At 41.6% G+C, this 22604-nt stretch overlaps 1 protein-coding gene across 1 annotated transcript; it reads left to right on the forward strand.

Moving 5' to 3' along the window:
* Nucleotides 1-1198: 1198 nt before the first annotated feature.
* LOC123990672 (tyrosine-protein kinase SRK2-like) lies at nucleotides 1199-13833 on the forward strand. Its single transcript, XM_046291410.1, has 8 exons — nucleotides 1199-1856; nucleotides 4491-4612; nucleotides 6833-6996; nucleotides 8061-8229; nucleotides 8827-8985; nucleotides 11317-11519; nucleotides 11712-11877; nucleotides 12208-13833. Exons 1-8 carry the CDS (start codon nucleotides 1480-1482, stop codon nucleotides 12414-12416), a joined length of 1569 nt encoding a protein of 522 aa, XP_046147366.1. The 5' UTR covers nucleotides 1199-1479; the 3' UTR covers nucleotides 12417-13833.
* The last annotated feature ends 8771 nt before the right edge of the window (nucleotides 13834-22604 follow it).

A 22604-nucleotide genomic window follows, 5' to 3' on the forward strand; every position in this document is an offset into this window, starting at 1 on the left:
GATTGATGCCATTCCAGCCATTACTATGAGCCGTCCTCCTCTCAGCATCTGTAGAAACTATGAGAATAGAATGGTTCAGAACTTTTGTGGAACATCACAGCACAGTAGGAAAATATATGTCAGAAACCAAAACTGAATGGTCTTCAGAGATAGATGGGAGGGGTTGAGGGTAGGCTGGGACTAAAAACAAACAAAGATAACTCATGTAAAATATACTGTCCGTTATATGTATATAGTATGTATGTGCTGGAAGTGGAAGCCTAAGTATTGTTTTCCATTAGTTTACTCCAATTAGGGGAGGGTGAGGGGTATATTTAAAATCATATTTTTACAAATAAAATATATTTTGGGGATTGGAAATGATAAAGACAATGACATTGATAGAAGCTACAATCTATCTGCAATATTAAATAAATAGTAATATATTTATTTAACCCTAACCCCTTTCCTAACCTTAACCTCAGTCTCCTAACCTGCCACGCTATTTTACTTAGCCTGCCCTGTTAGTTATCCTAACCTGAGACGTTAGTTATTCTAACCTGCCACGTTAATTATCCTAACATGCTATGTAAACAAATAAGGGCTGCATTCAGTACGTTTTTACGTTCTGGAACACACAGTTACAGACACATGCATAAACACACACGCGTACATTGTAACATTGTTGTATAGTGGTATTATACATTTTGTATTGTAGATATGTAGTGGTGTAATAAGTGATTAATATGATGTACTGTTTTATGTGTGATGTAAGTGCCTTAATGTGATTGAACCCTAGCTGCTGTAATGGGGATACCGAATAAATACAAATACAATTGAACAGAAATGGTGTTGTACTGAACGACCAGTTGAAAAACTGAGAGAGGTTGGGTATCGCTGGCAGCATGGCCACTGCCCATTAAATACGTTACTCGTTACTTCAAGCGACACCCACCAAACCAGAACAAACGTAACCTCTCAGTCTGTTCAAGAACGTACACGAACGTTTTGTGGAACCATGTAGTCCAGTACAAACCGTTCCGCAACGCAGAAAAAGTTCAAGCGACCTGCATGCACATCATCTATGTCGAGAAACCATCAGTTTCCATAACACTGGAACTGACCAATGGCAGGTATCAATTGGCGTTTACTGATATGAGGGAACACCCACACATAGAAACGCCTGGAATTTCGGTCTGCAATTACACCATTTTCCCCAGGTGAATGAGACATAAAGGTAACCAGGAAACACTGTGACGCGGTGAGTTGGCCTCGGGCAATAAATCATTTTATTTTACTGCTAGTCAGTGTACTAAATTGTATTCCAGTCCAAAGACCAGGTTTGACAAGTGTTTGGGAAATGAGTCAAACTTTCTAGGATCCAATTCATGATGTGAGAACATTTATTCGAACCGCAATGGAATATGAGCGCAAAATATAACTTTGACATTTTATTTGATCACAAAATGATTTAGTGCGATTAACCCGGCAGTCTTCACAATGGACATTCGAGAGAATTGTTTTTTGTGTTGTCAGACTGTTTTCCCGTGTTTTAATAAACCACGGTCAGATCCAGAGTCGGCGACCGAAAAGAGAGAAATCTTTGTGATTAAAAATGATCACGCGCAGGGTCCCAAAAACAGGGTTTTGCCACCTATACCCTTTGAGAAACCGGGATACGTTTATATCGCTCTCTATGATTATACCGCCCGAACAGAGGAGGACTTGAGCTTCAGTGCTGGGGACAAGTTAGAAGCTTTGGAAAAAAGTGCTGGCGATTGGTGGTACGCAAAAGCGCTCACTGGGATTTCAGCTGCCAAGAAGGGTTACATTCCAGCCAATTATGTGGCACCTGTGGAGAGTCTGGACGCTGAGCCGTAAGTAGCCTACAGTCACACAATTATGCACTGGATGAATTGTTCTGTTGAAATGCTTGACATACTGTATGTAGTAGGCTATACTGGACTAGAAAAGCAACCGGTAAAGTTTGAAGAATGACGGTGTTTCTATGGCTTCATTCAAAGAAGTGAAGATAACTGAAAAGGCTACAGAAAAGTACATTGTATCATTCTTCAGTTATACAGTAGGGTAGCCTATTCAAATTCAGTCGACATCACTAAATCCTCTTTACTTATTATGGATATTGGGTTACTTGTTGCCAGAATAAAAGCAGTATTGGCATAGACTCCAAAGGGGCTTATTTACCCTTGGTCCTACTGATCACTTTACCATAATATTTTTGAAGGGGACACTAGCGTCCACACTTCTGTTGTGGTTATTTGATTAACCACCATAACTGACCTGTTGTTATCCCTTAAACAACTGGACCATTCCAAGATGGATTTGGCAAATATTTGCATACATTCACAGTTAATGAGCATGTTCTAGAATCTAGATACTTTGGTACGTTCTGGTGTGTTTATATTATGGCAATTGAAATAATTGCTACGGCCAGAGTTGTGGAATATGATGAGTCACAATGTTGGTGGTTTATGGATTAATGTCTGTGCTTTATGGATTCATATAATCTAGTTTTAGGTAAGGCCTCAGATTTGGGTGACTACTCCTTAACAAACACATGATACGACTAACCAGCTGTAATGTAATTGTTTTGAAAATGTTAAAGCACTAGTTTGGTTTAATGCAGGTCTACTTTGGATATTGTGAACAGATTTGGTCAATAGTCAAATGCCACACTATTGGTGCCGTTGCATGTGTGTAGACCTAAGTGGGAGATCAAACTGGTTAATGATTGTCAATGACCAGGAAGTACAATGGATTAGTTAATAGTTCCCCAGATCACAGAGGAAAATGCATCTGGAAAATGCAGAGGTCCAACCCTAAAAATATGAATAGTTCATGTAGCTGATTCATACTGTGTTTACAACTGTGTGTAGCATCAAAACACCATACAAGTGTACTGGCTAAATATAGAAAGAAACTGGTTTAGCAAGGCAGTTGCACTTGGCATGACATGACCGAGAGTGAAACGTCACTTTGTCGAAACCAAACACTCTGCTTTTCTTGGTGAAGGTGAATGTTTTGGTGACACTTTTTGGAATCATGGAACAGGTACCATTCATAACTAAATTAGCTTACGATACCCTATTTATCAATGCCTTTTTGAGACAAAATGAATCTTATGGAAATTAGGTGTCCATCTTCTGAACAACGTCAGTACTCTTGGCTGTGACTCACCCATGTTGTCGTCTTATCCTGTTGATCTTCACCATGAAACAGCTTTCCGTTCAGCTGCAATCACATTTTTTCATATTTTTTTTCACACTGTCTCTGACTGGAACTCTTGAGGGTTTTGTCTTGGTAATTAGGAGTCATTTCCCTGAAGTATCACAGTGGCTCATATACACTGTATGTAACCTGATTAACTTGATTAGCAGATGTGTAGAGTACGGTACCAATGCAGCTGTTTAAAAAAATAAAATAATAATAATAAATGTTTAAATCTCTATCAAATCATTTCAGGGTAACAATTAAGTGCCTTACTGTGATGTGTGTTCTATTAATTGTTTAAAAAATAACAGTAATTTCTCATGCAAGATTTTTGCTAGGACTCTGGGATTGGTCACAGTGGGGAGGGGGAAACTAGATGTTATTGGCAGAGGATTGGAACTTTTTTTCTTATTGATTTATTAACTCATTTACCGCCTGGCAATTTTAAAGTGTATTTTTTTTAATGGATCCTTTATTTAACTAGGCAAATCAGTTCAGGACAAATTCTTATTTACAATGACAACCTACTGTTCCTAGGCAAACTGCCTTGTTCAGGGGCAGAATGACAGATTTATTTTACCTTGTCAGCTTGGGGATTCGATCTAGCAACTGTTTGGTTACTGGTCCAATGCTCTAAGCATTAGGCTACCTGCCACCCCCAGTTATGGCCTATCTGGTGACATCACCAGGTAAGCCAAACAGGCTGACATTTCAAGCTGCCTTTTCAAACAGCTCTTACACCAGAAATAGCATAATCATCAATTTCACAGTAATATTCCAACCTCCATAGTGTAGCGATGTATATGAAAACCACAGTTTTGACATGACTGGGCCTTTAAGCTTATTGATTACATCCACATTGGCCATTATTTTTTTTTATATGATTCATATAATATTCAATGTAGTATGTTACATCCCATTTTGACCAAACCACTTTCTAACAATGACTTAGACATGAGAAATCCAAAGAAATGGTCAAAAGCCTCCCACAGACCCTCCCACAGACCCTCCCACAGACCCTCCCAGAGACCCTCCCACAGACCCTCCGCATCCAAGGCAATTGCACCTAATATTAGCATGTTCATGAATCACACTTCCTGTTAAAATCATCCTAAAGTATCTAAAACTTGATTGTGTAACTCAATGATGTTACTTTTAGATGATCTGGATATGAAGCATGTCAATGCTAATATATAGGTGTGAGGTAAACAACCACGGCATGGGTTGCTGTCATACTTTGATACTGCTGTTGTGTTGTTTCTTCCTGTTCTTGTATGCAGATGGTACTTTGCAGACACCAAGAGAGTGGATGCTGAGAAGCTGCTTCTGTCAGAGGGGAACCAGCATGGAGCCTTCCTCATTAGACACTGTGAGAGTCAAAAAGGAGAGCTCTCACTCTCAGGTAAATCTCAGCCTCATGTCCTTGAACTTGTTGCATCTGCAAGAGACTACAGGTCAAACCTGTATACTACCATAGATGTACACAGATCAGTATACTCACAATGCTGGTATTAGGTTTAGAATGACTTTGTAATGTCTGTTTATTTTTTACTGACTTATTGTTCAGGAATGCATTTTATGGTTTTATTGTGATCAATCTATTTCTGTTACTGGTATGAGAATGGAACTCGATGCACAAAAAAACACAAGTTGTTTCCTCATTCCTGAACAATCCCCCATTTGTTCTGTGTAAATCACAGTTTCTCATAGTCCACTCAAGTGATTGAAGGTTCAAGGTCTTAAAGTAAACAAACGTATACCTCTGCTCTCAAAGAGACTGATAACATCACCTAGGACCACATGAGTCTAGCTGGCCATTCCTTGTCAGTCTGACAGAAACGGTCCCTTGATTATACATTAACAGTTGGCTGTAAACTTAGTCTCTGCAGAAACAATAATGGCATAGCAACCTGATTACAGGAAAGTACAATTCTGTTCCTATCAGCCTCTACTACTGTACATGTTTATAATTTGTGATTTGATGTTCCAACATTTCTCACTACAGTGCCTTCAGAAAGTATTCATACCCCTTGACTTATTCCACATTTAATTGTTACAGCCTGAATTCAACATATATTAAATTATTTTTTTCTTATCATACAATAAACCATAATGACAAAGTGAAAACATGTTTTTAGATTTATTGAAAATGAAATACAGAAATATCACATTTTACATAAGTATTCACACCCCTGAGTCAATACTTTGTAGAAGCACCTTTGGCAGCGATTACATTTGCACATGAATCTTTTTAAAAATCTTCAAGCTCTGTCAAATTGGTTGTTGATCATTGCTAGACAACCATTTTCAGGTCTTGGCATAGATTTTCAAGTAGATGTAAGTCAAAACTGTAACTCGGCCACTCAAACATTCACTGTCTTCTTGGTGAGCAGCTCGTGTGGATTTGGCCTTGTGTTTTGGGCTAATGTCCTGCTGAAAGGTGAAATCATCTATCCACTGTCTGCTGGAAAGCAGACTGAACTAGGTTTTCCTCTAGGATTTTGCCTATGTGCGTAGCTCCTTTATGTTTAATTTTTTTATCTGGAAATATTCCCCAGCCCTTAACATGTACAAGCAAACTCATAACATGATACAGTCACCACTATGCTTGACAATAAGGAGAGGTACTCAGTAATGTATTGGATTTGCTGCAAACATAACACTTTGTATTCAGGACCAAAAGTTATTTGCTTTGCCACATTTGTTGCAGTGTTACTTTAGTGCCTTGTTGCAAACAGGAAGCATGTTTTAGGATATTTTTTATTCTGTACAGGCTTCCTTTTCACTCTGTCAATTAGGTTACTATTGTGAAGTAACTACAATGTTGTTGATGCATCCTAAGTTTTCTGCTATCGCAGCCTTTCATTTCTAACTGTTTTAAAGTCACCATTTGCCCCATTGTGAAATCACTGAGTGGTTTCCTTCCTCTCCGGCAACTTGAGTTGGGAAGGATGTGTGGATCTGTATACTGTATATATATTTTTTCTACCAATGGGTGCCGTTCTTTGTGAGGCATTGGAAAACCTCTTAGGTCTTTGGTCGAATCTTTGTTTGAAATTCAGGGCTGGACTGCTGGACCTTAAAGATATATTTATGTGTGGGGTACAGAGATGAGGTAGTCAATCGACACTTATTGCACACGGTGAGCCCATGCAACTTATGTGAACTGTTTAAGCAAATCTTTACTCCTGAACTTACTTAGGTTTACTATATCAAAGGGGTTGAATACTTGTACTAAACATTTCAGCTTTAAATTTGTATATATATATTATAATATTCCACTTTGACATTATGGGTTATTGTTTGTAGGCCTTTGAACCCCCCCCCCCAAACAAAAATCTAAACTTAATCCATTTTCTAATGGTACATTCATTATGTAATGTTTGAATATCTAGACAAAATACATAAGTTCAGTCAAATCACCCAAAATAAGGTTTTTAATGTGGTCAGCCCTGGGTTAAGTCATTTATGTCATAACGGCCATGTACTGTACACATCTCAATTTCATAATTTCCCTATTCATTTACCATTCAGCACAGATTAGCATGACCATAGTTGATTTTGCTGTCATCGTTTTCTCGTTTCAGTATTGTGCCCTTATGCTTTTGGATGTATCTTTCAGTATTGGACAGGGACAAAGTGAAGCACTACAAATTAAGGAAGGTGGACACTGGAGGCTACTATGTGTCAAGATCTAGGACCTTTCTGACTCTGAGGGAGTTAGTGGAACACTATTCCAAACTGGAGGATGGTCTCTGTGTGCGTTTGCTTGAACCATGTAAAAAGGTATTTACTTTATTTTAACTATCATGTGACTGTGATTTAAGCACATTTGTTTAGCAACCCTTTTTATCTGAATTCAAGAACCAAAACATTGCCTGGCAAATTTGCTAAAGATATCTAGTTGACAAACACCCTTCAAATATTGGGGATAATGCATTACCCTGATCATTTTCAATGTCAACCATGTACACTCACTTGCCAGTTTATTATGTACACCAATCTAGTACTGGGTCGGACCCCCCCTTTGCCTCCAGAACAGTCTGAATTCTCCAGGCATTCTACAAGGTGTCGGAAATATTCCACAGGAATGTCGGTTCATGCTGAAGCAACGGCATCACACCGTTGCTGTAGATTAGACAGTGGTACATTCATGCTGCGAACACCCCGTTCCCTTTCATCCCAAAGATGCTTTATTGGGTTGAGGTCTGTGGGCTTCACAGGCCACTCAAGTAAACTGAACTCGCTCTCATGTTCCAGGTGATATTTTTCCACTCAATTGTCCAGTGTTGGTGTTCACGTGCCCACTGGAGCCGGTTTTCTTGTTTTTAGCTGATAGTAGTAAAGCCCCGTGTGGTCGTCTGTTGCAGTAGCCCATCTGTGACAAGGATCGATGAGTTGTGCGTTCCAAGATGTTGTTCTCCACACCACTGTTGTACTGCTGCTTTATGTGTCTGTCTGTGGGTGTTTTTCGGTAAACACTGGGGCGCGGAAATCCCAGGAGGGCAGCCATCTTTGAGATACTGGATCCGGCCCGCCTGGCACCGACGATCATATCATGCTCAGTCGCTTAGGTCATTCGTTTAGCCTATTTCTAACGTCCAATCGAACTGAATGCCTGTGTCTGCTTTATGTAGCAGGCCACCTGACTCAGTCAGTAGGAACGATCATTTTTCGTGAATGGGGTGGCATAACAAATAAACTGTCCGATGAGTGTTTAGCGCCATCAACCGTTCACGAAGGACAATAGAACAACAGTAATGTGGTTTTACTGAAATATAGACCTGACAAACTGTCCTCTCTGTTCTGACTCTTCTTATGGTATAAATGTTGCATCTCTCTCCTGTCAGACGGAGGCTCCTCAAACCCATGGTCTGTCCTACAACACAGCCGACCACTGGGAGATTGACCGGTCGTCTGTCAAACTGTTGAATAAACTGGGCGCTGGACAATTTGGAGAAGTCTATGAAGGCATCTGGAACGACACCACTTCAGTAGCAGTGAAGACCCTGAAACATGGTAAATGGCCTGTTTTGCACGAGCACTGGATTCAAACCCAGAAAATCACCATTTCAAATCCATGATTATATTCCATTATTTTATTTATATATGTGTATACAGTTGAAGTTTACATACACTTAGGTTGGAGTCATTAAAACTAACATCATTTTAGAATAATGCTATACCCTAAGAAAAGGGGTCTGAACATTTTCTGAAGGCACTGTATGTATGTGTGATAGGTTTACACACACACACACACACACACACACACACACACACACACACACACACACACACACACACACACACACACACACACACTACCGTTCAAAAGTTTGGGGTCTCTTAGAAATGTCATTGTTATTGGAATGAAAACAAAATAATTTGTCCATTTAAAATAACATCAAATTGATCCGAAATACAGTGTAGACATTGTTAATGTTAATCATTATTGTAGCTGGAAACGGCTGTTTAAATTTTTTTTTGAATATCTACATAGCCATACAGAGGCCCATTATTATGAAAAACAACTATTTAATCAAATCTAAGGTAAGATAAATTTGCAGCCGGTGCTACTGTGCAGTACAACTCCTCATGTACATGTTATTCTCCTAGGCTCCATGGACGCTAAGGACTTCCTACAGGAGGCCCAGATCATGAAGAAACTGCGGCACCCCAAACTGATTCAGCTCTACGCTGTGTGTACTGTGGAGGAACCCATCTACATCATCACAGAGCTCATGAAGAATGGCAGTCTGCTGGACTACCTTCAGAGTAAGAACACTGTTGTATTGCATTATAACCTACCCACGTAAAAGCCCACCGCACCTTCCTTTTTAACGGGATGTTTAGAGTGGAACACCATCTCAATGTGCCTACTGTAGCAAGAGTTTAAATAAGGTGCAGAAGTTGAACTTGTATTATGTGTGTTATGGGGAAGTGAAAGTTTGGCAACAATCAAAGTGATACAAAGTGATGTTTTTGAAATAAAATTAATGTGGCCCTTTATCTACTTCTCAAGAGTCAGATGAACTTGTCGATACATAAAAATGGTATCTGCGTTAGAAACTTCCTTCAAACTATCATTAGTGCAATGACTGGAAGTCTATGGGTATCTGCTAGTATACTAGTAAATACTGATAGACTTCCAGTCATTGCGCTATCTGTAGTTAGCATTGGCTCACAAAACTACCTCTAACTTCCTTCTTAATTGACACAGAGACGTACAAATCCTGAATGATCCCTTTAAGCTCCGTGACCATACCACCCTCCATACCACTGCTGGCTTGCTTCTGAAGCTAAGCAGGGTTGGTCCTGGTCAGTTCCTGGATGGGAGACCAGATGCTGCTGGAAGTGGTGTTGGAGGGCCAGTAGGAGGCACTCTTTCCTCTGGTCTAAAAAATATCCCAATGCCCCAGGGCAGTGATTGGGGACACTGCCCTGTGTAGGGTGCTGTCTTTCGGATGGGACGTTAAACGGGTGTCCTGACTCTCCGAGGTCATTAAAGATCCCATGGCACTTATCGTAAGAGTAGGGGTGTTAACCCCGGTGTCCTGGCTAAATTCCCAATCTGGCCCTCAAACCATCATGGTCACCTAATAATCCCCAGTTTACAATTGGCTCATTAATCCCCCTCATCTCCCCTGTAACTATTCCCCAGGTCATTGCTGCAAATGAGAACGTGTTCTCATTTAACTTACCTGTTAAAATAACGGATAAATAAATAAAAAAAATTAAACCCTCATGACATGTGTCCGTGACTACAGGATCATGTCTGGCTGACGTGTGCCATGCTATGGACTAGCAACACGTGTAAAATGGGAAGGAGATAATTCAAGCAACCTGCTTTGTGCCATCTCCTCTCCTTTAGCTGTGCTACACCACAAAATGCTGATCTTTGTGGTTTAGCATGATTGTGATTGTCATGGTGTTTAACATTATTGCTACTGGGGCGGCAGGTAGCCTAGTGGTTAGTGGTTGACTAGTAACCGAAAGGTTGCAAAATCGAATCCCACAGCTGACAAGGTAAAAATCTGTCATTCTGCCCCTGAACAAGGCAGCTAACCCACTGTTCCCTGGGTGCGATGACGTGGATGTCGATTATGGCAGCCCCCCGCATCTCTGATTCAGAGGCGTTGGGTTAAATGCGGAGACACATTTCAGTTGAATGCATTCAGTTATACAACTGACTAGGTATCCCCATTTCCCTTACATAATCACGTGCATTTCATCATTGCTCTAAATGAGTGCATTGAATTCCATCTATATTTACCAGTTGCATTGCTAGATTATCTGATGTTGTCCACTCGCATAACAGATGCTGTGCCATTGCGTGAAATATGCGGTAACATTGCCTGTTAGAGTGATGGTCCCCCTTTTGAGGTGGTCATATGAAATTGACATTTGTGGCCCTGAGACTGTCTGCATTGCATCCCCCATATTTCACCAGTCTTTTACAAACTCATTTTTTGGGAACTAAACTTCGTAAATGTTTACAAAGAATCGCATAGTCATACTTTTGCTTACACACTCCGTTACGTCGAATATTTGTTTGTTATTCAAGTGAAAAACATCGAGACGTAGTACTATACAATTTTACGGTAGTACTCATCTTAATGAGATGCCGGTTTTTCTCATCCTGGTCCTTCCCTCTGTTAAAAAGAAATGCTATTGCAACCTCTTTGCAATAAGGAATTGAGACCAACAGCTTGAAGATTCAAGTGTTTAATACCAAGGGTACAGTCAGCTGAGTGCATACATTTAGAAAGATCACAACACATTTTATCCTCTTCCCTTGTAGGCATCACCTCTCCAGCTATGCATTTTATGACTCCAGTGAGTTTCCCTACTTTCCCCTGTGGAATGTCCATGGTCCTCTCTCTTTGTTTAGCCATAATCACACCCTGTCCTTCTGTTCTGGGCCTGACCCTGCTCTCTGATCCTAGGCAATTTCCTCTTACCTGATTAGGTCGTCTTTTTTTTTTCTTCTAAATTAGCATACACACAGTTCCATGGCCTAAACTCCATTCATACTCACAGTAATCATTCACTACACAGGATACAAACTAACTACAGTTTAACTTGAAACATGTTATGTTTTGACAGAATCCAATAGCTCTTCCTCCAAGGACATGGGTATGAAGCTTGGTGTCTCGGACCAGATAGAGATGGCTGCTCAGGTGGCTTCTGGGATGGCCTACCTGGAGCAGCAGAACTACATCCACAGAGACCTGGCGGCACGCAACGTTCTGGTGGGAGAAAACAACGTCTGCAAGGTGGCTGACTTCGGACTCGCCAGAGTCTTCATGGTCGGTATCTCTTTATTTTTCTAAGAAAAACAAGGAGGGACTTGACTGTTTGTCAACTAAGGTGTTACTCAAGACCAGTCTCAATTTCTTTATTTTGAAGACCTGACACCAAACTGTGGTAAGTCCACCACAATGATTAATTCTACTCTTTAAAGCCCATTGAATATTTTTTTGTTACTTTTGCCATTTTAGATGGAGAGTGAGAATGTGTATGAAGCCAAAGAGGGCACTAAGTTTCCTGTGAAATGGACAGCCCCTGAAGCCATCCATGGCAACAAGTTCACCATCAAGTCTGATGTGTGGTCCTTCGGCATTCTGCTGTATGAGATCATGACCTTCGGTCAGATGCCCTATGCGAGTAAGACATAATAACATGTTCATCTCTTTGGTAGGAAAGCTTATCAAATCAGTCAGTGTTAATCCTGTAATTTACTACCATGGGATGTTGTGAGTGAGGAGCATGCCCTCTGGTTAACAGTTAAAAATGTTAAAAATGTATCTGGCACCTGTTCATCACCTGGTACAACTTGCATGCAACCTGCCATTGCAGTTGATTGTCCAGAGAGTGTTTCCAGCCTAGACTGACCCAACATGTACTTTCGCAGTACTAGTGTATGTTTTTGCATATCCTAGGTTTCATTGTGTGACATCAGGATCATAATAATTATCCCTTCTGTTACTGTTCCAGCCATGACCAACTACCAGGTGGTCCAACGTGTGCCCACGGGTTACAGGATGCCCTGCCCACCAAACTGTCCCAAGGTGATGTACGAGATCATGTCTGACTGCTGGAAGGACAATGAGAACGACAGACCCACCTTCGAAACCCTGCAGTGGAAGCTGGAGGACTTCTTTGACCTGGATGTGACCTCTTACGATGATGCCAACCGTTACTAGTACTGTGTTGTATTGAGTGTTCAATGATGCTCTCCTCATACTCGTAGCAAGAGTCAGCAGAGGAAAGTACAGTATGTCCACTGTCACAGGTAATATAATCATATGCCTAAGATAAATGGCATTTAATTCTCCCAACAGTTAGTATCCAGAATGCAGGTGCTATTGATTTTAGCATAGTTGAACCGTCTACGTCCTGATTCCATTATGGTTGGATATGCATTTGTTAGGATTATATTATGAGGTTGAACACGTGTGACCACAAACGGTTTGATGAGAAAATGTTGTATGTGGATGTTTTATTTGGCTGCTTGTGTATAGTTGTCGTGACTACGATGGGGAATCCTCTATTGTAACTTTTTGATTTGTTTGCTAATTTAATGCACTTTTTAAGTGGGTTTTACTGAGAGCGACATCTCATATTCAGCTAAACTCACTAGACACACTGGACGAAGTCAAAACCCTGTCCATGGCCCGGTCGGGCTTCCAGAACAGCCGCTGTTCTCAGGTGAGCCTGACGGAACTATCAAGCCGGGCAAACCGGTTCTGTGTTCACTCTGCATAGCAGTCATTCTTCCACTACACTGGTTGGCTGCCAAGTATTTATCAGGAGTCTCCTGTACGGATGTGCTTGAGTCACGTTCACTAAGAAGTATTTGTTTTATGTACGTCTCTGAAGCATAGTGAGTGATCTGTTATCTCTGAGCACTTATCAATACACACACCATAGGAATGAGAGGATAATGTAGTTAGAATATGTTCACATAAATTGTAGATTTGATTCTGACTGGACAGAATTGGATTTGAATTCAATTGAACCTTACTGTGCAGTCACCAATGTCTGTTGATGTCATAGTGGGGATACTGTTATTCTGCAATAGGACCTGGAATTTAATAACCGGAAAGACTGCTTGCTCGCCACACCTCAGTGACCATGTTGATTTGAGTTATGAACTGGTATTTTATGGTTCAATGACTGAAAGTAAGTTTTTACACTGGACTTGTTTGATGAGACTGGAATTGTACAAGTGCTTGTTGATTATGGCTTGTTCTGATCATTTTGTGCAATGTTTTTAAAACATTTGAACAATGTCTAATAATTGGTCGTAACCTGTGTCAGTGTACACTTGATCAGAAAAATGAAAATATTTATTTAGTTTTGTTCATTGTAAGAGTAATTGAATGTTACGTTTGAAGCATAAGAATAATTTAAATTTAGCGATTTCATTTTTTTCATATGACATTAGTTTTAATTATTAATCTGGGGTGAGTCTACGTAATAGTTCTGAATCGCTGACTTAGTTAATAATCATTTAGGATTATTTGTTTAACATATGTTGCCAAATGATTTGGTCAAGGGACACTGAATTCTCTGTAATATTTTCTGTTTTCTAATAAATTATAGTTGTAATAGTTATAATCCAAAGCGATGGTCATTTCTATCCGATTCCTGAAGTGTAATTTGCCATAATGGCCACACGATGGTGCTAACATTCTCCTAGTGCTTAGAATAACTCTGCAATTGCCTTTCTGTGACATGAAATCAGTTGTAAATATGGCACATCAGGTTATCAAATAACTAATCTATAACTAATCATTTAAAGGATACTGAATAGCTCTCCATAATATAACAGGTTTTCAGTAGTCCTAAATATTGAATAGGTTTCCCCAGTGTTCATGATGAAATCCCAAAACGGTCAACTGTGTGTTCCCTGCATTAAAAAGAATAGGGCTGCCGGAAGCCTCATAAATGCTCTGTGCATTCCAAATTGCACCTTATACCCTATACAGTGTACAAGCTCTGGTCAAAGGTAGTGCAATATATAGGGAATATGGTGCCATTTGGGACACAGGGCTGTCATTGCCACATTGACCCCAGTAGCCTCTGACTCCTCATGAATATCCTATTCCATAGATTGCATTTGTAAATCTAAGAATGTATGATATCCATATTATGACATCATATAGTTACAGCAAGTCTCCCACTTAAAAATGAGAGGCCTGTAATTTTCATCATAGGTACACTTCAACTATGACAGACAAAATGAGGGGAAAAAATCCAGAAAGTCTCATGGTAGGATTTTTTAAAATGAATTTATTTGCAAATTATAGTGGAAAATAAGTATTTGGTCACCTACAAGCAAGATTTCTGGCTCTCACAGACCTGTAACTTCTTCTTTGAGAGGCTCCTCTGTCCTCCACTTGTTACCTGTATTAATGGCACCTGTTTGATCTTATCTGTATAAAAGACACCTGTCCACAACCTCAAACAGTCACACTCCAAACTCTACTATGGCCAACACCAAAGAGCTGTCAAAGGACACCAGAAACAAAATTGTAGACCTGCACCAGGCTGGGAAGACTGAATCTGCAATAGGTAAGCAGCTTGGTTTGAAGAAATCAACTGTGGGAGCAATTATTAGGAAATGGAAGACATACAAGACCACTGATACTCTCCCTCGATCTGGGGCTCCACGCAAGATCTCACCCGTGGGGTCAAAATGATCACAAGAACGGTGAGCAAAAATCCCAGAACCACATGGGGGGGACCTAGTGAATGACCTGCTGGGACCAAAGTAACAAAGCCTACCGTCAGCAAGGGCATTGAAGATGAAACGTGGCTGGGTCTTTCCGCATGACAATGATCCCAAACACACCACCCGGGCAACGAAGGAGTGGCTTCGTAAGAAGCATTTCAAGGTCCTGGAGTGGCCTAGCCAGTCTCCAGATCTCAACCCCATAGTTAATCTTTGGAGGGAGTTGAAAGTCTGTGTTGCCCAGCAACAGCCCCAAAACATCACTGCTCTAGAGGAGATATGCATGGAGGAATGGGCCAAAATACCAGCAACAGTGTGTGAAAACCTTGTGAAGACTTACAGAAAATGTTTGACCTCTGTCATTGCCAACAAAGGGTATATAACAAAGTATTGAGATTAACTTTTGTTATTGACCAAATACTTATTTTCCACCATAATTTGCAAATAAATTCATAAAAAAATCCTACAATGTGATTTTCTGGATTTTTTTCTTTCTCATTTTGTCTGTCATAGTTGAAGTGTACCTATGATGAAAATTACAGGCCTCATCTTTTTAAGTGGGAGAACTTGCACAATTGGTCGCTGACTAAATACTTTTTTGCCACACTGTATATACAGTTGAAGTCAGAAGTTTACATACACAATAGCCAGCTACATTTAAACTCAGTTTTTCACAATTCCTGACATTTAATCCTAGTAAAAAACCCTGTCTTAGTTCAGTTAGGATCACCATTTTATTTTAAGAATGTGAAATGTCAGAATAATAGTAGAGATTAATTTCAGATTTAATTTCTTTCATCACATTCCCAGTGGGTCAGAAGTTTACAAACACTCACTTAGTATTTGGTAGCATTGCCTTTACATTTTTTAACTTGGGTCAAACGTTTCGGGTATACGTTCCCACAATAAGTTGGGTGAATTTTGGCCCCTTCCTCCTGACAGAGCTGGTGTAACTGAGTCAGGTTTGCGGGCCTCCTTGCTCACACACGCTTTTTCAGTTCTGCCCGCACGTTTTCTATGGGATTGATGTCAGGGCTTTGTGATGGCCACTCCAATACCTTGACTTTGTTTTTCTTAAGCCATTTTGCCACAACTTTGGAAGTATGCTTGGGGTCTTTGTCCGTTTGGAAGACCCATTTGCGACCAAGCTTTAACTTCCTGACTGATGTCTTGATGTTGCTTCAATATATCCACATATTTTCCCGCCTCATGATGCCATCTATTTTGTGAAGTGCACCAGTCCCTCGTGCAGCAAAGCACCCCCACAACATGATGCTGCCACCCCAGTGCTTCACGGTTGGGATGGTGTTCTTCGGCTTGCAAGCCTCCCCCTTTTTCCTCCCAACATAATGATGGTCATTATGGCCAAACAGTTCTATTTTTGTTTCATCAGATCAGAGGACATTTCTCCAAAAAGTAAGATCTTTGTCCCCATGTGCAGTGGCAAACCGTAGTCTGGCTTTTTTTTACGGTGGTTTTAGAGCAGTAGCATTTTCCTTGCTGAGCTACCTTTCAGGTTGTCGATTATAGGACTCACTTACTGTGGATATTGATACTTTTGTGCCTGTTTCCTCCAGCATCTTCACAAGCTGTTGCTGTTGTTCTGGGATTGATTCGCACTTTTTGCACCATAGTACATTCATCTTTAGGAGACAGAATGCGTCTCCTTCCTGAGCGGTATGACAGCTGCATGGTCCCATGGTGTTCATACATGCGTACTATTGTTTGTACATATGAATGTGGTACCTTCAGGTGTTTGGAAATTGCTCCCAAGGATGAACCAGACTTGTGGAGGTCTACATTTTTTTTCTGAGATCTTGGTTGATTTCTTTTGATTTTCCTATGATGTCAAGCAAAGAGGCACTGAGTTTGAATTTAGGCCTTGCAATACATCCACAGGTACACCTCCAATTGACGCAAATTATGTCAATTAGCCTATCAGAAGATCCTAAAGACATTACATAATTTTCTGGAATTTTACAAGGCACAGTTAACTTAGTTCATGTAAACATCTGACCCACTGGAATTGAGATACCGTGAATTAGAAGTGAAATAATCTGTCTGTAAACAATTGTTGGAAAAATGACAAAGTAGATGTCCTAACCGACTTGCCAAAAATATAGTTTGTTAACAAGAAATTTGTGGAGTGGTTGAAAAACGAGTTATAAAGACTAAGTGTATGTAAACTTCCAACTTCAATTGTGTGTATATATACACACACACACACACACACACACACACACACACACACACACACACACACACACACACACACACACACACACACACACACACACACACACACACACACACACACACACACACACACACACACACACACACACACACACACACACACACACACACACACAGTGGGGAGAACAAGTATTTGATATACTGCTGATTTAGCAGGTTTTCCTACTTACAAAGCAGGTGGAGGTCTGTAATTTCTGTCATAGGTACACTTCCAACTGTGAGAGACAAAACAAACAAAAATCCAGAAAATCACATTGTATGATTTTTAAGTAATTCATTTGCATTTTATTGCATTACATAAGTATTTGATATATTAGAAAAGCAGAACTTAATATTTGGTACAGAAACCTTCATTTGCAATTACAGAGTTCATACGTTTCATGTAGTTCTTGACCAGGTTTGCACACACTGCAGCAGGGATTTTGGCCCACTCCTCCATACAGACCTTCTCCAGATCCTTCAGGGTTCAGAGCTGTCGCTAGGCATTACGGACTTTCAGCTCCCTCCAAAGATTTTCTATTGGGTTCAGGTCTGGACACTGGCTAGGCCACTCCAGGACCTTGAGATGCTTCTTACGGAGCCACTCCTTAGTTGCCCTGGCTGTGTGTTTCGAGTCGTTGTCATGCTGGAAGACCCAGCCACGACCCATCTTCAATGCTCTTACTGAGGGAAGGAGGTTGTTGGCCAAGATCTCACTATACATGGCCCCAGCCATCCTCCCCTCAATACGGTGCAGTCGTCCTGTCCCCTTTGCAGAAAAGCATCCCCAAAGAATGTTTCCACCTCCATGCTTCACGGTTGGGATGGTGTTCTTGGGGTTGTACTCATCATTCTTCCTCCAAACACGGCGAGTGGAGTTTAAACCAAACCAACCATCAGACCAAATTACCTTCTCCCATTCCGCCTCTGGATCATCCAGATGGTCATTGGCAAACTTCAGATGGGCCTGGACATGCGCTGGCTTGAGCAGGGGGACCTTGCGTGAGCTGCAGGATTTTAATCCATGACGGTGTAGTGTGTTACTAATGGTTTTCTTTGAGACTGTGGCCCCAGCTCTCTTCAGGTCATTGACCAGATCCTGCCGTGTAGTTCTGGGCTGATCCCTCACCTTCCCCATGATCAATGATGCCCCAGGAGGTGAGTCCTTGCATTGAGCCCCAGACCGAGGGTGATTGATTGTCATCTTGAACTTCTTCCATTTTCTATTGCGCCAACAGTTGTTGCCTTCTCAACAAGCTGCTTGCCGATTGTCCTGTAGCCCATCCCAGCCTTGTGCAGGTCTACAATTTTATCCCCTATGTCCTTACACAGCTCTCTGGTCTTGGCCATTGTGGAGAGGTTGGAGTCTGTTTGATTGAGTGTGTGGACAGGTGTCTTTTATACAGGTAACGAGTTCAAACAGGTGCAGTTAATATAATATAGGTAATGAGTGGAGAACAGGAGTGCTTCTTAAAGAAAAACTAACAGTTCTGTGAGAGCCAGAATTCTTACTGGTTGGTAGGTGATCAAATACTTATGTCATGTAATAAAATGCAAATGAATTACTTCATTTCAAATCATACAATGTGATTTTCTGGATTTTTGTTTTAGATGCCGTCTCTCACAGTTGAAGTGTATCAAATACTTCTCCTCCCCACTATATATATAAAGGTCCGGCCGGCCAGACACCTATGTCAGGCCTGCCAGACAGAAGGCCGGTTCTATCTAACCAACCAGTTATCTGCTATTCTAGGTGTCCAGTTGGCCAGATTGGTATGCTGGACCTAGCTATCTTGCTGGTCGTCTGGACCTAGCCATATGGTCCGTGTGTTGCGGCCCAACCGAGCTCTCTGGCCGGCCTGGACGTACATATCTGGCAGGCCGGACCTAGCTATCTGGTCGTCCAACCAGTCCTGGCTATCAGGCCAGATAGGTCCTGTTGGCAGGCCGGATGGGACCGGTCTACCCGCTAGATGGGCCCAGTCGGCCAGATAGGACCATTCTGTCTTCCAGATTGGTCCAGTCGGCTGGCCAGATGCTATCAGTCGGCCGGACAGATGCTCCCAGTCGGCCGGCCAGATGCTCCCAGTCGGCCGGCCAGATGCTCCCAGTCGGATGGCCAGATGCTACCAGTCGGACGGCCAGATGATACCAGTCGGACGGCCGGCCTGATAGTATCACTCGGCCTGCCAGATAGGATCGGTCGACCAGCTAGGACCTGTTGGCAGGCCGGATGGGACAGGTCTGCCCACTAGATGGGCCCAGTCGGACAGATATGACCTAGCTGTCTGGACGTCCTGCCGGACCTACCTATCTGGCAGGCCGGACCTAGCTATCTGGCCGGCCGGTCCTGGCTAAATTCCCAATCTGGCCCTCATACCATCATGCCACACCTAATCATCCCTAGCTTCCAATTGACTCATTCATCCCCCCTCCTCTCTCCTTTAACTATTCCCCAAGTCGGCCGGCCGGCCAGATAGGACCAGCTACCAACCGGCCAGATAGCTAGGCCAAGTTGGCCGGCCCGATAGCTATGTCCGGCCAGCCAGATAGCTAGGTCCACTTAGCTCTTTCCGGCCAGATTGCTAGGTTGTGCCATGCCGGATAGTTAGGTCCAGCCACCCAGATGCCTATTACCGGTCAGCCAGATAGGTAACAGTCGACCTGCCAGATAAGTCCAGTCAGCCGACCAGATAGGACCAGTCAGCCGGTCAGATGGGACCAGTCGTCCAACCAGAGGTCCACATCCGGCGCCGACAGAGATGGCCGCCTCGCTTCGTGTTCTTAGGAAACTGCAGTATTTTGTATTTTTATATTTTTATTACTTACACTGTTACCCCAGGAAATCTTAAGTCTTATTACATACAGCTGGGAGGAACTATTGGATATAAGAGCAACGTCTACTTGCCTACATTATGACTAGGAATACGACTCTGTTTGGTCCACCATCCAGGACAATGGATCGGATCCCAGCAGGTGACCCAAAACATTGGCGCCGCAGAAGGGGCAGACAGAGCGGTCTTCTAGTCAGGCCCCGCACATCGCCCACCGCTCACGAGTATACTACTCGCCAATGTTCAGTCTCTTGACAACAAGGTAGATGAAATCCGAGCAAGGGTTGCCTTACAGAGAGACAGAGATTGCAACATTCTCTGCTTCACGGAAACATGGCTCACTCTGGATATGTTATCAGAGTCGGTACAGCCACCGGGTTTCTTCACGCATCGCTCGACAGATGGTGAGATACGGACCGATTCCGAGCTCTGACCAGTGGAATGATGAATACATGCCCCCAGACCTAGTAGATGGACCCGGCTCCTTCACTTATGAGGAGCCTGTGTTAGATGAGACCATTTTTGTACGTTTAGGTTCCTTCTTGTTTTAATGTTTAGACTGTTTTTTTGATGAAGATTATAACGAAAATCCTGACAAGAGTTATGATTCTGATGTAGGCCTAGAACAGTCATTGTAAATACATATATTGATTTTTGTGTGGTTGATTTTGGGTATAATAGATATTTATAATAAAAATAGATTTAGTCAAAGGGTGGATTGTTATGAATTTGATGAATAATGAATAAATGATGTATACATTTAACGTAGAACTATAACTAACAGAATTCTACCCTGTCTCTGTATAATGATGAAGAATGTTTGTCCATAAGAGAAGAGGAACTGTGGCAGACAACTTGTGACCTCTGTCAAACTGATAACAGGGAAGGAAGTCTCCCCACACAAAGAGGGGAGAAACCGTTGTGTTTGCAGTAGATTGTGCCACATGTTGCAGGATGTGATAAGCAATGTATGAATAGGAGAAAACTTGTAGACTATATTGTCATTGTCTGAGAAGAGGAGGGACATTTATGACGAAATGGGAGATATATAAACCAATGTACATGATATGATGGGGAGAGCTCTCATAAATAAACGTTGCGGACTATTGTAGACTGGCCTCTGTCTGTTTCATTTCAACAAGAATCGTACAAATTTTGGGTAGCAGACCGAGTAGTTTAATTGAAGTTCAGTTTATGAACAATGAGAACATAATTTTCGGAACAAGGATCACGTATTGAACATTGCTTTTCGTGAGTGCCGTAAAAGGGTTCATCTGTGAAACTGCTGAAGAATCCTTCTGAATAATGAATGTAGGTTGCTGCCATTTCTGAATCTTTTGGTCCAGCCTTTGGTCCAATAGATGAGATGAGGATCTAGGAAGATCTACTGTAGCTAGGCTGGTATATTTGAATCCAAACAATTAGCTAGTGTATTGGAGAAATGGAGATGTAGCCAAATATGATAGCTAATTTAACAATGATTTAAAAAACTAGATTCCTGTGTTCTATATTTGATAAACGATCAAAAAAACAATACACATTACAAACACTTAAAACAAATAATGAAGTATAATTTTGTAACGGCCGTTGGTGGAAGAAGGTGAGGACCAAGGTGCAGCGTGGTTCGTGTTCATCATTATTTAAATAGAACTGAACACTAAATACACCGTAACAAAAGGTACAACCGAAACAGCTCCGTCAGGTGCAACACACACTAAACAGAAAATAAACACCCACCACCCATAGTGGGAAAACAGGCTGCCTAAGTATGGTTATCAATCAGAGACAATGATTGACAGCTGCCTCTGATTGGGAACCATACCAGGCCACAAACAAAGAAATAAAAAACATAGAAAAAAGAACATAGAACGCCCACCCTAGTCACAACCTGGCCTAACCATAATAGATAATAAAAAGCCTCTCTATGGCCAGGGCGTGACAGATTTTGCAGGAGTGAACTACCAAGACAGCATCCATGGAACTATGCAGTCTTCTACAACTGTTCAGAATGATAAACTATTTGCATATTTGGGATATGATTTATCGAAGATGCACAAGTGAGCAACGCACAATAATCAATCTTCTTTTCAGTGTCTGAAAAAAGGCACTGGGATGGAGATCCACCTCGGAAACTACCTGTCTGTTCCAATTAAAAGTGTACTTTTCCCCATTTACCATAACATTTCACAATAACACAAAGTAGGTCTTCCTAGGCATCCCCGTAGAACCATGGTGGATTTGACTGTGGTCATAAATTACAAGCAGACAAGGGGTGATTGCTCCTCAAAGGGAGAACAAGTGGATGAGACAGGTTTAGGGAGAACTATTGAAATGAATTGCTCCTGTTTGCAGAGAGAAAGAGGATTGTGAGATGACGGGCTCCTTAGAATGGGATGGGTAATTCTTCTTCCCCCAACATATTTATGTGTCCAGAGTTAATTCCCTTATTCACAGAGACAAACTCGGATTAACTCTGTGTGCATCTCCTTTCCCCTCATCCTCACCTCTTCTATCCTCTCCCCTCCTCTCTGTCTGCAGGCATCTATGAGTGACTTTGACAGAGTAACAGTATTGAGAAGTGATAT

This window comes from Oncorhynchus gorbuscha, linkage group LG12, assembly GCF_021184085.1.
Source record: "Oncorhynchus gorbuscha isolate QuinsamMale2020 ecotype Even-year linkage group LG12, OgorEven_v1.0, whole genome shotgun sequence".
Taxonomy (NCBI): Eukaryota; Metazoa; Chordata; class Actinopteri; order Salmoniformes; family Salmonidae; genus Oncorhynchus; species Oncorhynchus gorbuscha.